Source organism: Notamacropus eugenii, chromosome 4, assembly GCF_028372415.1.
Source record: "Notamacropus eugenii isolate mMacEug1 chromosome 4, mMacEug1.pri_v2, whole genome shotgun sequence".
NCBI lineage: Eukaryota > Metazoa > Chordata > Mammalia > Diprotodontia > Macropodidae > Notamacropus > Notamacropus eugenii.
Window position 1 is genome coordinate 294,550,438 of NC_092875.1, and position 16,699 is coordinate 294,567,136.

Below are 16,699 nucleotides of genomic sequence, written 5' to 3' on the forward strand. Positions count from 1 at the left end.
CCCTATTTTGTTTATGTCTTAGCTTCCCAAATAGCTAAATTGTAATTTATGGAAGGGACTACATATTATATTTCTTTGTACCCCAAGTACCCAGAACCCTGAATAACACAAGTAAGAGCCCAACAAATGTTCAGTGAAAATGATGATTATAATCCAGAAACATTAAAGAAGTTAACAGATATCTAAATAATTCCCATTTGTCCCAGGGGAATTTAATTTCTCATCATCTGCAAAATGACTATGAATGTCATTTTGATTATGAACATGAAAAATAAGTTGATTATTCACTTCTGGTATAAGAATAAACTGAAAGTAGAAGAGTCAATCTAACACACTCACTGTTTTTGTGACAAAAGAATATAAACGATATAGACAGAGGGTCAGAATGGGGGAAAACAGATTAGGGTAAACCAGAGGAGTCTTAGAAATGAAAGAAAAGACTCAGAAAAATTGAGCAGGTTGACCCATTCAGTCTCCTTTACCTAACACACTTATGGCAAAGTATGGAAGTGAATAAGTATTTATGTGAATGAGCCTGTATGTATATGAAAGATTAAAGAGATTGTAAACTCTTTGAGGTCAGAAATTGCATCTTCTTCTGAAACCAAATGATGCCTAGAATAGTGGTGGGTAAACTAGCAAATTAATAAGTGAATGCCTGTGTGAATATGCTGCTTCTTCCTAACTCTTAAAAACAAAACCCTAGAGAGGTAAATGGAGCACTCTGCTAAAGCATTTGCTTTAAATTTCATTATCCACCATTAAGCTTTTACCTTTAACTGACATAACTCAGTTGTTTCCCAGTTTATCATTCTAAAAATCCTTGTTGATTATAGAACTAGTCTGTTAACAATGCAACCAAAGCTCTTCTTTCATTCCAAAAGCATACAAGAAAAGGGCACAAACATAATACAAGAAAAGGAAAGAATTCAGCACTGGATTACCTGGATTACTATTAATATTGTTTTTGGGGGGTCGAGGAGTAGGTTTGGGAAGGGTAGTTTCCCTCAAGGCTTTGTTGGCAGCAGCATGTTGGGCTTTCTTTATACTGCTCCCTTCAGACTGCCAGGCCTGTTCTCCAAGAGTCAGCTGCACTGAGAACATCTTCAAAAAAAATTGAAAAAATTAATTAAAACTTTCCAGTAAGCAAGTATATATGAAATATTACCTGTCTGAAAAATAAATACAAAGAATCACAGAATTTGAGCATTATCAGGGACTGTAAAGAATATCTAGTCCAACTTGACGGATTATATAAATAAGAAATATAGTATAGTAGATAGAGTGCCAGACTTGGAGGCAGAAAAACCTGGGTTTTAATCCTGCCTCAGATACTTAATAGCTGTGTGACCCTGGACAAGTCCCCTAACCTCTCTGGGCTTCAGATTCTTCTTCTATAAAATAAAAGGGTTTGATTCAATGACTTCTAAGGTTCCTCCCAACCTTAGGTCTATGGTCCTAGGAACCAGAGAAGTCCAAAGAGATTAAGTGAATTTCTTTCAATTAGGTCACATAACTGAAGTATCCTTCAAAAGAAGAAGGTTCTAGAACTCCAATTCACTACAGTAACTCTAACTGATATACACCAAATTCTATCTTCTACATATCAGTAAAGGCTGGCATTGATAGGATCCTCTGATGTATAGTTGAGGAAAAAATAACTTAAAAGTTTATTTAAATAAAATAAAAATAATTTAGAGATTTAATAAATTCTTTAAAAGAACAAAATAGAAACATCTTTTTAATGTCATTCAAATTATCTTCACTAAAACATATATAGAAATATATATGGCAAAGTAAATCTGTTCTCCTAAAAATCTGGGGCACATATCAGAGAAGACCTAAATCTCCTCCTCTTTTCTATCATAAACTCTAAGAGGAAGAAGTCAGATAGATATAAAGATGAAACTGGAAAGAGGACAGCAAATTGACAAAGGATAGAAATGGTTTGCAAATATCCTTATTATAAATGCTTTTCACCATCAAGGACAGTGGAGTCACTATATTTGGATTCTTAATATCACCATCTTGAACGTGTTTATACAGGAAATGGAAATGGCAATGAAAAAAACAGCTATACTAGACCAAGGATGCATAGAGAGGGTCTCTGCTGGAAACAACACAATTTTGAGAACATTGAAGAACCAAGTCTTAAGACATCTAAAGAGAGAAAAATAGCAAAGTTGTAAAACAAAATTTCTCAGGCCATACCAATACCAAAAAAGAGGTGCCCATGAGACCCATCAATAATGACTAAATCATATGCCTATTTTCCTACCTATAAAGAAATTTCATGAGAAATATCCATAACTCATTGGGTATGTACTTGATACAGAATTAAAGGGATAGGCTTTGGTAAGTGATATTTTATAGTACATCATCAAAATTGACTGAAAGATCCAGAAACACAAAGTCCCACTGAACTTATTATTTGGCAATCATAGAAAAAGCATTTTGTTTGGTATGGTAAAATACCATCTCCTAAAAAAATCAAAATGAATCATCTCAAGGGAAATAATAACCAAAAAATGTAGGCAGGAAGGAGATCAAGGAATACCAGATCTTAAAGTATACCAGAAAGCAATGATAATCAAAAAGAATCTGGCAACAGTTCAAAAATAGAGAATTTAATCTGTATAACAGATGAGATATATACTGTACAGAAGCAAATGAACTTAGTAGCCTAGAGTTCAACAAACCTAAAGATCCCAGCTCCTGGGTGAAGGTTTCACTATTTGACAAAAACTTCTAGGAAAACTAGACAGTAGACTAGCAGAATGAAGTTAATAACAATGCTAAATATCATATACAAGGATAAGTTCCGAATACACACATAATTTAGAAATAAAAGGTCATATCATATATAAACAAGTTAAAGAAACTAAGAAGAAATTACCTTTAAGATTTATGAATAGGATAAAGGTTTATAACTAAACAAAGAACAAAGAGGACTATAAAAGATAAAACTGAAACTATTGATTACAAAAACTTTATAAGGTTTTTGCATATTGCAAATGCAATGCAGCTAAGAGTTTAACGGAAACAATTACCAGGGGAAAATCTTTGTAGCAAGTTTCTCTAATAAAGGTCTCATTTCCAAGACATAGTATGAGCTGTTTGAAATTAATAAGAATAAAAGCCATTCCCCACTTGATAAATGATCAAAGGATATGAACGTGAACAGGAAGTTCTTAAGGAAAGAAACCCAAGCCATCAACATACATATGAAAAAATGCTCCAAATCATTAATTTTGCATTAGGGAAATGCAAATTAAAGCAACACTAAGGATCCACCTCATATCTATTGGATTGGCAAAGTTGGGGAAAAAAGGAAAATTTTACGTATTGACTGGACTGTGGGAAAACAGTTATATTAATGCAGCACTTCCATTCCCACACAAAGGCATGGAAGTAGGCGATAGATCACCACATAAAGGAAACAGAAAATACACCTGTTTGGCTAGAGTATAGAGTACATGAAATGAAATAATTAAACAAAATAATTAATAATTAATAATTAAATAATTAAGCAAAAAATAGAGTTCTGTTTGATAGATGAGGTACACATTGTACAGAAGCAAATGAACCTAATACCTTAGAGCTCAACAAACTTAAGAGATTCCAGCTCCTGGGGGAAGAACCAACTATTTGACAAAAACTGCAAGGAAAATTGGACAGGAATCTAGCAGAAACTGGGTTTAAATCAACCAAAAACATAATATACAAAGATAAGCTCCAAATGCATTTATGACCTAAAAAGCTAAACTAATGCTAGAATGTAAAGGGCTTTAAGTACTAACTAGACAAATCTGCAAGAGCAATGGGGAGCCACTGAAGCTTCTTGAGAAAGGGATTAACCTCACCATTCTTGTACTTTAAGAATACTGACTTGGCAACTGCATGGAGAGTAGAGAAAGAAGAAACAATGCAAAATTGGTCTTTCTAACCAATCAGGAAGCTATTATAGTCCATTTGAAAAATGATGAGGGCCTACCTAGATGGGCAATTGTGCTATGAAAAGAAAGAAAAGGACATAGAAGACAGAGATCAAAGAGCTTGAATCAATAAGACTTGGCAACTAATTGTATATGGGGATGATGGAGAATGATGAATCAAGGATAACTACTGTGTTACAAATCTAATTGACTGGAAGAATGTGGTGCTCTTAACAAAAGGAGGCAGGGCAAAAGAAGGAGTGGACTTGGAAAGAAAGAGAAACAGTTTTCTTTTGGACGTGTTGAACTTGATGTGTCTATCAGACATCCAGGTGGTGATGTCACATACAAAGCTGAAAATGCACAAATGGAACTCAAGAGAAAGATGAGGGCTAGAAATGTAGATCTAGGAGTAAGCTTTATAGAGATGATAGCTGAATCCATAGGAGATGATGAGATCACCAAAAGAGAGAATGTAAAGAGAGGGAAAAGGAGAAGGCCCATGACAGAGCCATGGCATCAGGGCTCAGAGAACAGGACATGGATGATGAACCTGCAAAAGAGAATAGTGATCAGTCAGAAAGGGAGAAAGAGAACCATGATAGATCAATGTCATGGAAACCCAAGAAGGAAGGCATAATAGGATCAATTATCTACTGGAGTTCCCTCTCTCCCTACAACATGGTTTAGGCAAGTTTTTTAATAAAAAGCAACAAAACTGCATCCGGGATTTGACTGGCCCAGGAGACACATGGTTCAAGCTGCACTTTCCTCGACTCAACTTTCTGACTTGCCTTCCTGATCACGTAAAGGCATAAAAAAATCCCACACACATGAGGCGGGGACCCTTCAGACTAGACATATGTCCCAAAATGCAAATTAGTATATCCTACCCTGACATATTTCCATATAAAAACAAAGGGAGTCATATTTGCCCAAGCTAAGCACTACAATATCCTTGTTGAGCATCCTTTCCATGCTATGGCTCAGTAAACGTCCTTCTGTTAACTATTGAATGACTCATGAATACATGATTTCATTCTAATATTGAACTTGAACAGAATACCAGCCCAAATCAGGCCTGTCTCTGACAGGACAGAACTTTAAGATACACCATAGCACAGGAGTCAGGATAAGAAAGTTTCAAGAGACCAGGAACAATCACACAAAAAGGAAGAAACAGAACAGCATCATGAAAATCCACAACGGAAAAAGCATTAAAAAGAAGGATGTGTAAACAGTGTTGAATGCTGAAGAAATATCAAGAAAGATGAGGACTGAGAAGTGGACACTGGATTTAGCAATAAAATCATTGGTGACTTTGCAGACAGTAGTTTCCCTCCACTGGTGGGGACAAAAGTCAGATTACAAGGGTTAAAGAAGCAAATAGTATTTTTTGGGAATAGAAGGAGAGATATCAAATAATATCTTGAGGAGATAGTAGGATCATGTCAAGGATTTTTAAGGATGGAAGAAATTTGGGTATATTTGATAGGAAGCAGCTTATAGGTAAGAAGACAGTGGAATTTAGGGAGAGAGGAAATGATCAAAGGGGCAAACTGCAAGAAGGGATACATCAAGTAGGTCACAGATCAATTTGAATAAATTAGTATTTGAAAGCAATCAATCTCACCAGTCTATAATTTGAAGTCTTTTCTTTCTCCTATAAAAAAAAAAAATCAGACAACTACATCTTGGGGAAAGAGAGGAGGTGGTAGGGGTTGCCACAAACCAGCCGACTACCCCACTGGGTCCCTGACCTGATCATAATTTTTTTTTTAATTTTGAAGTCAACAAGCATGGGGCATTTCCATATATAATAGCTAGCTAGTATCTATATATTTCCATACACAAAGGAGAAAAAAGGAAGATTGTTTATGAAATCATGAAGTTCTATTATATACAGCTGGGGTTTTTTAAGGATGCATGAAATTTACTGTGGTAGTTCCACCACTGTCCTGCTGGTCTGAGAGCCATCTCACATAGCGAAGAATATTTTGAAAAGAAAAAAGAAAGAAAAGTAGATTTTAAAAATCAGCAAATACTATTGACATATTGAAATAATTGATACATATTTATATACTGACAATTGACAAGATAACTCCCATTTAATAATATAGTTTGAGATCAGGCAGAGAATGTGTGTGTGTGTATATGTGTGTTTGTGTATGTGTACATGTTTTCAACCCTCTTTTGCCATTCATCTGGTACCTAATCCTCTCACTATTGTATTTCAATAATTGGTTTCCTTCATAGCTCTATGTATTTTATTCTATGCAATTCAAATTACTCTGAGAAGTGGTCCTTACGAGTCACCAAACTGTCAAAAGGATCCATGACACCAAAAAAAAAAAAAAGTGAAAAATCCCTGATCTACATTCTAAACACCTCTACCAGACAAAGTTCCAAGGAGGCACAGCCTGTATTCTTAGCTGAATGTTGCATCTACTCTAGTGTCTAACCCAGTGTTCTGCATATGATAGGGGCTTTAATATGTGTTACACTGTATTATGTTGGACCCTTAGAATGCCATAAAAGTGAGTTACTAATATTGACTTCTCTTCTACCCTCATTTTAAGCTTTGATGAAAATATATATAAAAGAAAATCATGTTGCCTAAGGATAATCTTCACAAGATTCATGTGATAGCATCACACCTATCAGATTGGCTAACATGACAAAACAGGATGATGAAAATGTTGGAGAAGATGTGGGAGAGTTGGAACACTAAGTCATTGTTGGTGGAGCTGTGGGCTAATCCAACCATTCTGGAGAGCAATTTGGAACTATGCCCAAAGGGCTACAAAAATGTTCATACCCTTTGACCCAGCAATACCACTTCTAGTAATGTATCCCCAAGAGATCATAAAAATGAGAAAGGGTCCCACATGTACAAAAATATTTATAGCAGCACTCTTTGTGGTGGCCAAAAACTGGAAATCAAGGGGATGCCCATCAGATGAGGAATGGCTGAATAAATTGTGGTATATGAATGTAATGGAACACTATTGTGCTATAAGAAATGATGAACAGGAAGACTTCAGAGAGGCCTGGAAAGATTTATATGATCTGAGGCTGAGTGAAAGGAGCAGAATCAGGAGAACTTTGTATACAGCAATGACCACAAGTGTGCGAGGATTTTTTCTGGTAGACTTAGAACTTCATTGCAATGCAAGGACTTAAAAAATTCCCAGTGGTCTCTTAAGGCAAAATGCCTTCCACATCCAGAGAAAGAACTATGGAATTCGATTATAGAATGTAGCAGATCATTTTCTTTTGTATTATGTTTTGGTTTGTTTTATGATTTCTCCCATTCATTGTAATTCTTCTATGCAACAGGACTAAGGTGAAAATGTATTTAATGGGAATGTATATGTAGAACCTATATAAAATTGTATGCCATCCCAGGGAGGGAGCGGGTAGAGAGGAGGGAAAGAGGGGGAGGGAGGGGGAAAAAATCTAAGTTATATGGAAGTGATTGTAGAACACTGAAAACAAAATAATAAAAAGTAAAAAGAAAGAATCATGTGATAGGTCTAAAAAATCTTTTGCTGGTTTACAGATAAACACTGATCTTGTTCAGGCAATTACTGAAAATACATACTACTAAAAGTCAACTGGCATGTTTACACAGGGAGCTCAACTCTAGCAACATAATATTTAGCACCTGAATGAATCACTATTTATCATGTCCTAATAGAATAGGTATTATGGGTCTCATTTTACAAACAAGGAAACTGAAAATTTAAGTTACCCAAAGCCATACTGCATTTTCACAAAATTATGTAAAGCAATGATCCAGTCTAACCAGACTAGCAAGGTATAAAATTCTTAGCCCTGTCTTGTACTCGGACCACTGGTCCACACTGGTCCCTCTCAGGAATATCTATTTCACAATAAAATTTCCCTTTCATACTAGTACTAGTATCATTTGTGTCATCTACTTCTTTATACCTGCTGGCACTAACAAAACCCAAAGTCAGAAAGTAGGCTAGAAGAATAAGCAAACAAAAAACCCACCATAAGAAGCTATTATGGTGACAAGGATGCTAAAGACTTACGGAAGCAAAACAAAAAAAAATTGGCTCAAAATTATCTATAGGCAAAGCCTCAAAGAAAAATGCAGCCTGAGCATAAATTTAAATAAAATACCTGGAAAAGATGAAGCAAGAGTTAATCAATGTTTTGTCAATGAAATGAGAATGCTGGAAGAAAGAATTAGAAAAGAAATGAGAGCTATGGAGGAAATCATTAGAAAGGAAAGTAACAGTTTGGCACAAGAGATACAAATCCTCACTGAAGCAATAAACACAGTGAATATTAGAATAATTCAAATAGAAGCCAATGATTCTGTGAAAAAACAGGGAATATTTGTTAAAAGTCAAAAGACTGGAAAAAATTGAAAATATAAGTTGTCTCATTCCAAAAACAACTGAGCTGGAAAACCATCAGAGAAGAAAAAAATTTAAGAATCACTGGGCTACCTAAAAGCCATAACCAAAAAAAAGAGCCTAAACAGCATATTTCAAGAAATATTTAAAGAAAACTACCCAGATCTTTTAGAACAAGAAGACAAAATGGAAACACAAAGACTCCACCGGTCACTTCCTGAAAGAATCCTCAAAATGAAAACTCCCACGCACATTATACCCCAAATCTGGAGCTTTCAGGTCAAATAAAAAATATAGCAAGCAATCAGAAAGAAAGAATTCAAGTACCAAGGAAACAGAGTCAGACTCACACATAGTAGCTACCATTATAAAGGAGTGGGGAGCTTAGGAACTAATATTCCGAAGGAAAAAGATGTAGGCTTACAGTGAAGAATAACGTACCTTGAAATTTTTAGTATAATCCTAAAGGGGGAAAATGGACTTTTAATGAAATATAGGATATCTAAGCATTTCTGATGAAAAGACTAGAGCTGCAAAGAAACTGTGAAGTTCAAACAGAAGGGCTAAAAGAAACACAAAAAGGCAAGTAGGAATAAATTATCATAAGGGCCTAAACAAGAATACATTTTTATGTTTAAATATGGAGAAATAATAATATGTGCCTCCTCTGAACCCTATCATCACCAGGAGTTATAGAGGGAATCTATTTAGACAGCAGGCTTAGAAATATCTCTAATATCTGTTATGTCTTAATGATCTTAGAAGAAGAAGGAAAAGAGAGGAAGATGAATACTCTTGTGGGGAGGGGAGGAGGGGAGGAATGACGGTTAGGAGAATTATCACACATAATGAGGGTACTCAAGTAGAAGTCTAAGCAAACAAAGAGGAAGGGGAAGGGAGTGGCTGATATTTGAACCTAACTCTGATCTAAAGTAGTCAAAGGAGGAAAGAATATATAAATAAACATAACACACACAAACAGAGCTCAGTACAAAAATGTATTTCACTCAGGAAATAGGAAGGAAAGGGGAGAAGGGAACAGAGAGAAGCAAAGGGAGGGTAGATGAACTGAGCACTTAATTCTAAGCACAAAAAACTCTAAAGGTGTACTCCCAAAAAACATGTAAAGGTCCTTTTGAGGTGGCAAAGAATTAGAAAAGAAGTTGCTCATCAACTGGTGAATGGATGAACAAGTTATGTTATGCATATAAATGTTATAGCATACTATCAATGCTATGAAATGATGAAGGGAATGGTTTCACAGAAGACTGGCAAAACTTGTATGAACTGACACAGAATAAAATGAATGGAACCAGGAAAACAATTTAGGAAAAAAAAAGCAATAGTGTAAAGGTAAACAGCTTTGAAAGCCTTAAGGACTTTGACTAGAGTAATGGCCAACCACAATTCCAAAGGATTCATTATGAAAAATGCTATCCACCTCCTGATAGAGAGATGAAAGACTCAAGTACAGAATGAGACACATATATATATATATATATATATGTATATATATATATATATATATATACATATATATATACAATACACATGTATATATGTATATGTGTGTTTTATATACATATGCATATATATAATTTATACAAATACAATATTGTGAAGAAAAACACCGAAAGATTTAAGATCTTTGATCAATGCAAGAGCCAATCATGACTTCAGGAGACTGATGATGATCTATGCCACCCACCTCCTGAGAGAAAGGTGATAGGTTCACAATGCAGAATGAGACATACCTTTTTGTATATGAACAATTTGGGAGCTTGTTTTGCTTAACTATGCATGTCTATTACAAAGGGGTTTTTTTTTATTTTAAATTAGGGGAGGGAGGAAAGAGAAAAAGGAAATGCTTACTAATTGAAAACTATTTTCCTGCAGGTGGATTTTTTAAATCAATGCTTTTGTTTTATGTATTTAGAAATTCTGGACCATTTTTTCTATTTACTTCTTGCATTATAATGTATGGAGTTTGAGGTTGTTTTTGGTGGTTTTTTTTTCCAAGTTCTTCTAGGAGACATTATCCGTAAGTGTCTCCATGCCTCCTCTCTTCAACATCAATATGTCGTCTTTTAAAGTACTTTTTTGCTTCTCTTTCCAGATAGTCCTTCACTTCAGTATATTCTCAATCTATTGTCCTCCCTTTTGCTTCTCTGGAGCAACTTGCCACTAGGAGGTCAAATTTTTTTTCCACTAATTATTCCTGCTATATAAATTCTGCCATTTGTTCCCATCTAACTTCTCTTAAGATTCTGGTTTCTCTCTTTGATCTATCTGGGAACACCTTGCTGAAGTTACATCCTCCCTTGGAAATGTACAGGGTTCTATGCTTTTTCAGGTACTAGTTGAATATGCTTTCTGTGGAATATTCATTTAGACAGGTTTGTAACCTTTTAGATATGTTCTTACTCATCTTCTCTTCTAATCTTTGTCTTCTCTGTTAATTTAGTTGGTTGTGCTCTAGGTTTTTAAGTGAATTTTCTTCCTTTCAAGATCTATGGTGGCTTTAATCATTTTTCTTTATATTTGTCTGTCACACACTTTCTAATTCCTCCCTCTTTAATAGTGAGTTTACCCCTGGGGTTGGACCTCAAGGTTGTTTCCTCCCATGTTGATGAGTTTACTTTTCATCAGTCTCAGTATCTGCCTCAAGTAACTTCTGGAGGAATGGGACTGACCCCAGCTGAATATTAGTACCCTTTCATTAAAGCCTGGTACAATGATGCCACCCTTCCTCCCCAACCCAGTTATGTCTGTTCTTCAGTTCTCCGCATGAGCTGAATCAATGTCTACTTTTTTGGCAGCTCAGGTGTATGTAGAGTAGGTGTAATAGGCAGAGTTTGTCACTTTGGGATTCCCTAACCTAGAGAACACCTCAGGCAGTACACAGATTTCCCCCTCCACACCTCATCCTTTACCTCATGAATAGAGTTGAAGTCCTCTGCTGTTGCAACAGGATGCTGAGGGAAGAGCAGGGGCTGGATGTGCTAGCAAAGACTCCAACAGGAGTGAATTCCTTGAGTAGGTCCTAAAGAACAAGTCTGGGGCTTGGCTTGTGTGCCTAGTCTGTACTTAAGGGAGGAAGGGAGAGTTGAAGTGCTGAGCTAGCACTCTAGGAAGTAGTACTATGCACTATTAGTTCATAAGCCTGCTATCTTGTTGAGTGATCTTCCGTGTTTTCTCACCCTGTGGAAACAATTGTAATTGAAACTTTGGCTCATAGCTCCTCTCTGGGGGTTCTGAGAGTTATTGGGAACTGGAGAAAATGTTCTTTATCTTGTTGATTATGTGATCCCTGTTTACTGATGCTAAATTTACAAATAAATAGCTGCCTTCATATATTTAATGCCTTGGAAAGTTTGGGGTGAATAATGTAAGATACATATGTACACAATACATATTTCTCATCATTCAGGAATTATTTTCTGTCAAAGGACTGGGTATAGATGAGAAACTAAAACAATTTTACACCATCTCCTCCAAGGCCACAAAACATCTTGCTACATGGTCCAATAACTATGTAAGAAAACACTGACAAAAAAAAAGCAGTGAAGGACAATTAGTAAATTTATCAATTAAGGTTATTTTGTACTTTTATTGTCAAAGCTAATCATATAGTCCTTTAAATGAAGCTTCCTTTTTTGCTTAAGTCAAGAATATGAAGTCAAGCTCAGTCAATACTTTCATATACTTTATATTTTTAATAAAGTAATAAAGTCTGACATAAGCAAGTAATTATCTTACAAAAGAACAAACAGAAATCTAATTCATAAATTAGCTAATATTCTAGCCCTTACCCTTTGCAGACCATCAACTGAAGAGCTACAAATCTGATGGAACAAAGTCCAGAACGTGTATAATAATGACTACAGCTGGTTACAAGTCCTCTTCCAGGCTTTCTATCTCTCTGAAACTCTATGGTAAAGGTGTGTTAACTTATTTTTCAAATATAATATTATCTACCTTTTATTGTATTTTATTAAATATTTCCCAATTACATTTCAATCTGGTTCTGCTGCATTCCAGAGTGTTGTGGGCCAAATGCAGCAGCGTATGGTTTGAAACCTCTGCTCTAAGCTAGATCTAGCTAGAGGCAAGGATTTTGTTCAAAATGAATCTGGAGGCCAGGGTGGTCCACTAAAATGTTCTCAAAGGTGCCTGGTCTCCTCTTTGGTCTCCTCCAACCTTAAAAAAAAAAACCTTTCTTTTGAGCCCACATCCCTTTAATGCATTGTTCTATGTTTCCTCCCTTTTACAGGAAAGCCACCTATTCTTGTTACCTCCACTGCCTCATATCCCTTGCAATATACTCCTCAGCTCTGCAATTTGACAGTCCCTCTCAAATCAAATTGCCCTCTCCAAAGTCATCAACAGCTTCATAATTACTAAACTCAATAACCTCTTCTCTTAGCCCTCAACCTTCTTGATCTCTCAGTGCTATGGGAAGGACCCTGCTGACCAACCCTTCCTCCAGCTATGTTCTCCACACCAGATTTTTGTTACAGCACTCTCTCCTAGTTTTCCTATTTGTCTAACCATTTTTTTTTCTTAGATCCTTTGATCCTTAGATCCTTTGCAAGATCATTTTATATCATTCTTTTTCCAAACCCTCCCATATTTTAAACTTCCCTATCACTGTCAAGGGTACAACCCTTCTCCCAGTCACTCAAGCACTAGCAAGAAGAATGCGCCCAGTAATAGGATGGCCCCTTTAGTGCCCCACTCCCATAAAAACATAAAAGGAGGAAAAGAAGTTAACTGACCTATTTCTAAAAATGCACAGAAGAGAACAGGAGGTAGAACAGAAAACAAAGAAAAGCAGGACAGCTTTGAAAGTAACATGGAATTTGTTAGATATTTTTTAAAAACCTATTAAATAATTTCATGTACAATCATTTTTCCTCTTCTGTTTTAGATATGGAAATGCTCTCTTTTTTTGGCACAGTGCAGAATACAAAAATCGGAGATAAAAGAATAAGTTTTCAACTTTAACATACAACAACTGGGTCAAAAAACATTGAAAAGCATACTCAGGATTTACTGCATCTAAGACTTAAAATCCCTGAAGTCCCACTACCAAAATATCAGTCTAAAAGTCTAAAACTGAGGCAGCCTAGTACACTAGAAAGCACATCTAGGGGTCAAGGGAATTTCATGCAAGTCTTAAAGCTGCCACTTAATCCTGAGCACACTGGTCACTTTTCCTTTTTGCCTTAGTTTCTTCATCTACAAAATAAGGATATTCTAGGACTCTGTAACTGCTTCGATGATAATAATTACAGTAACTACATATCATGAAACAATAGCAGAATGTTATTAGAATAATAGAGTAAGTAAGCTCCGGAGTTCAAAATAAAATAATAGAAGAACATAATTATAGGCAGCCTGACTAAAAATAATAAAAAGGGCAGAAATTAAGTTATCAAAAATAATATTTCTTCTTTAAGTTCTATTAAGTTCCATGGTAGCAAAACACCATGGAGAATAATGAATAAACTGTCAGAAAAACATATGAGCCATAAATAACATATTTGGTGTTTATTAATTTGCTTATAAGTCCACTTAAGAAGGTACATAACATTGCAAAATTGATCCAGATTTTTTGTAAAAATGGCTTTCCTTTAAAGATTCATGAATTAATAAAGGTGAAAGGAGGCTTAGAAATTATCTTCAATTCCCTCGAATTGCAGATGAAAAAAGTAAGGTCAAGTAATGCTAGTAAATAACAATGCCAGAATTTAAATCATTATAGCATAAAGAGGTATTAGCCTCTTTTTTTCCATTAATGTTTACTCATTAGCAATTTTTCCTAACCTGTAGCTGCAATTAGGAATTTACTTAAACTAAATGGCGAGAGAGTGGCTATAAATAAAATCTTTCACATATTTCATCTTCTCATTCCTTAAATCTCTTTAAAAAAACTGATAGCAAGTTTAAAAATGACGAATTTTAGTTTAATTTTTTTCCTTACCTGAACCACATTTAGAAAGAGGTGCTAGTGAGCAATTAGATAACAAAAGATTAAAGCAGAAGAAAGAGAAGTAAAGAGAAGAGATATTCCATAATCTTCATAATCAACTCCTAGAAGACTGTTGACTTCGGGGCTAACCCTAAAGTGTAACCATACTATCATAATCTCAAATTTCCAAGAGCAGATGATTGACCCAAAAAATAACACACAATTAATATAGTTTAATATTTATATTTTTTAAATTTGTAGTTTCACCACAGTACTAAGATTTTTTTAAGTGCAAATATAAGGCACTATTGTGGGGATATACTGTAAGAATAACTTATATGTTCTAAATTGTTTCCTAAAACAAATATTAAAAATGAACATATCGATAATAATAAATCATTTGGTTTTAATACTAACATCCAACATAATGTAAACTAGATGAATTTTAAAAATAAAAATCACACTGGATAAGGCTGATAGTTGCAATTGCTAGAGGAAATACTCAATTTCAGATAGTTTCTAGAATGCAGAAAAAAGTTTGGCTCATCAATATATCTGGGCTCATGAGTCAAGATCTAGGTATTTTAGATCCAGGTATTATTGACCAAAAAAAAGTGAGCATGATGGGTAGGAATTAAAGAAAGAAAATCTGTCCCCCTTCATTCTACCTTTAATCATACATTACTGACCTCAACGCAGAAACAATGACTTCAGCCCCATGCGTCTAGCCCTTCAGCAAATCTAAGACTATAAATCTGATTTATTTTAGTAAGCAGCTTGTCAGACCATAAAATCACCTGTTCAGAACTTAAGGTACAGCTCACAACCTAAAATTGTAACCTTACCTTGGCATGAGCAGGCCCTCTTTCATTCAGAAGTTTATACTGGGGTTGAACTCTATTGAAACGGGCTAACTCATTTACCAGACACATTGGAGTTTTCTCTTTGGGGTTTGCCATGTTATCTTGGAGAGGAGCTGTAAATAAAGAATCTGTAAAGTTTGGTGGAGAAATACCTTCTTCACAACTTCATAAAACTTTGCAAAAATGAAAAAATATATTTTTAAAAAACATTTTGCAGATTATTAATCTAAGCAAAACCAAAACACATGTATAAAATACTGAGTAAAACTGATGTAACTGAGAAAATTGTTTTTACCTTTTTCATTACATGCAAGAGAAATAATTTATTACTCACAAAATAACTATCAAATAAAAACAAAATTTTTCCCTGACCTCAATAACTAATAATGCTTAGAGGAGCATATTTACAAAATCTGTAACAATTTAAAAATTACACTAACTGAAAAAATCTTGTGGGTTCAAAGGTCAAATAATTTAACTTCTAGGTAGAAATTTAATAAAATATTTATTTCCTCCTTAGCTTCTTAACATAACTCCGAATCTGAGAATGTGAGGTGTAGGAAAGGTTTAGCAATCTAATCCAATAAGGCCCCACAAAGAGTGAGGTGATTTCCATTTTATATAAGTTGGCACAGAGGGAGGACAAAAAATAGGTGTCCCAAAGTCCTTCCTCATTCTCTGCTCATAACATCACACTTCTCCTTCCCTATTTGTCCTAGCAATTAACTTCTTCTACCTTTTTTCTCTCCTCCATTTACTTTCAATTTTTCCTAACATGATGAGAACTGTTTCATTTTCTACACCCTGATAATATAGTTTATCTTGAATTTTCCTGTCATCAACTATATAAATTTAAAAAATATAAGAACTTGTTCATTTGTTTTTTATCCATGATATTGAACCAGTGAGTGTATTCATTAGAGTTAAAAAAAAAAAAGCATTAATCACTGTAAGCTGATACAAAAAATTTACAAAAATGAAAAATATAACAGCTTACTTCTCAGTTAAACTCCCCTTTCTAGGAAATATTCAGAATAGATAGAGAACAGGATGTAAAAAGAAATAGGCTTTATTTAAGAATGTTAGTCACTTTAAAACTTTTTGTGGTTAGGCTATACCAAATAACTATTTTTCTATAGCCTTTGGTATCATTATTTTCCAGGCCCAAATGACTGGACATAATGAATTGACCAAAATCATGATAACGAACCATTTATTGGAAAATTGCAACCTTACCAGGTAAGTTCTTAGAAGGAGGAGAATCCAAGAGCCCAATGATATGACTATTACAGTTGACTGCTAACTCTGGAATTGAACCATTCAGGGGGCCTTGCAGACCCAGAGAACTTGGAGATGTTAAAGATGGGGATAGCACCGTAGGAGAGAGGGTAGATTCAGCGAAGTTTATTGAAGTCTGCATTTTAACTGTCCACCGTCTATCACTGCAATAAAAACAAATATTTGGTAAGTTATTCTTTTGTTTCATAAAATCAGTGAGATAAGTAAAGTATAAAGTGATTCAATGCTAGAAACAAA

At 34.9% G+C, this 16,699-nt stretch overlaps 1 protein-coding gene across 11 annotated transcripts in view; it reads right to left on the reverse strand.

Moving 5' to 3' along the window:
- The window catches only part of STAU2 (staufen double-stranded RNA binding protein 2), a 452,577-nt gene that overhangs the window by 390,346 nt on the left and 45,532 nt on the right, over positions 1-16,699 (reverse strand). For 9 of the 11 annotated variants that reach the window (XM_072604884.1, XM_072604882.1, XM_072604888.1 and 6 more), the window contains exons 2-4: positions 16,400-16,605; positions 15,146-15,276; positions 945-1,104 (exon numbers count right to left, since the gene is read on the reverse strand). In XM_072604884.1, the coding sequence (XP_072460985.1) occupies positions 945-1,104; positions 15,146-15,276; positions 16,400-16,583 (475 nt within the window). In that variant the 5' untranslated portion in view covers positions 16,584-16,605. Of the gene's footprint in view, positions 1-944; positions 1,105-15,145; positions 15,277-16,399; positions 16,606-16,699 lie in introns of those variants that run through there. The other 2 variants (XM_072604887.1, XM_072604885.1) reach the window with 2 other exon arrangements.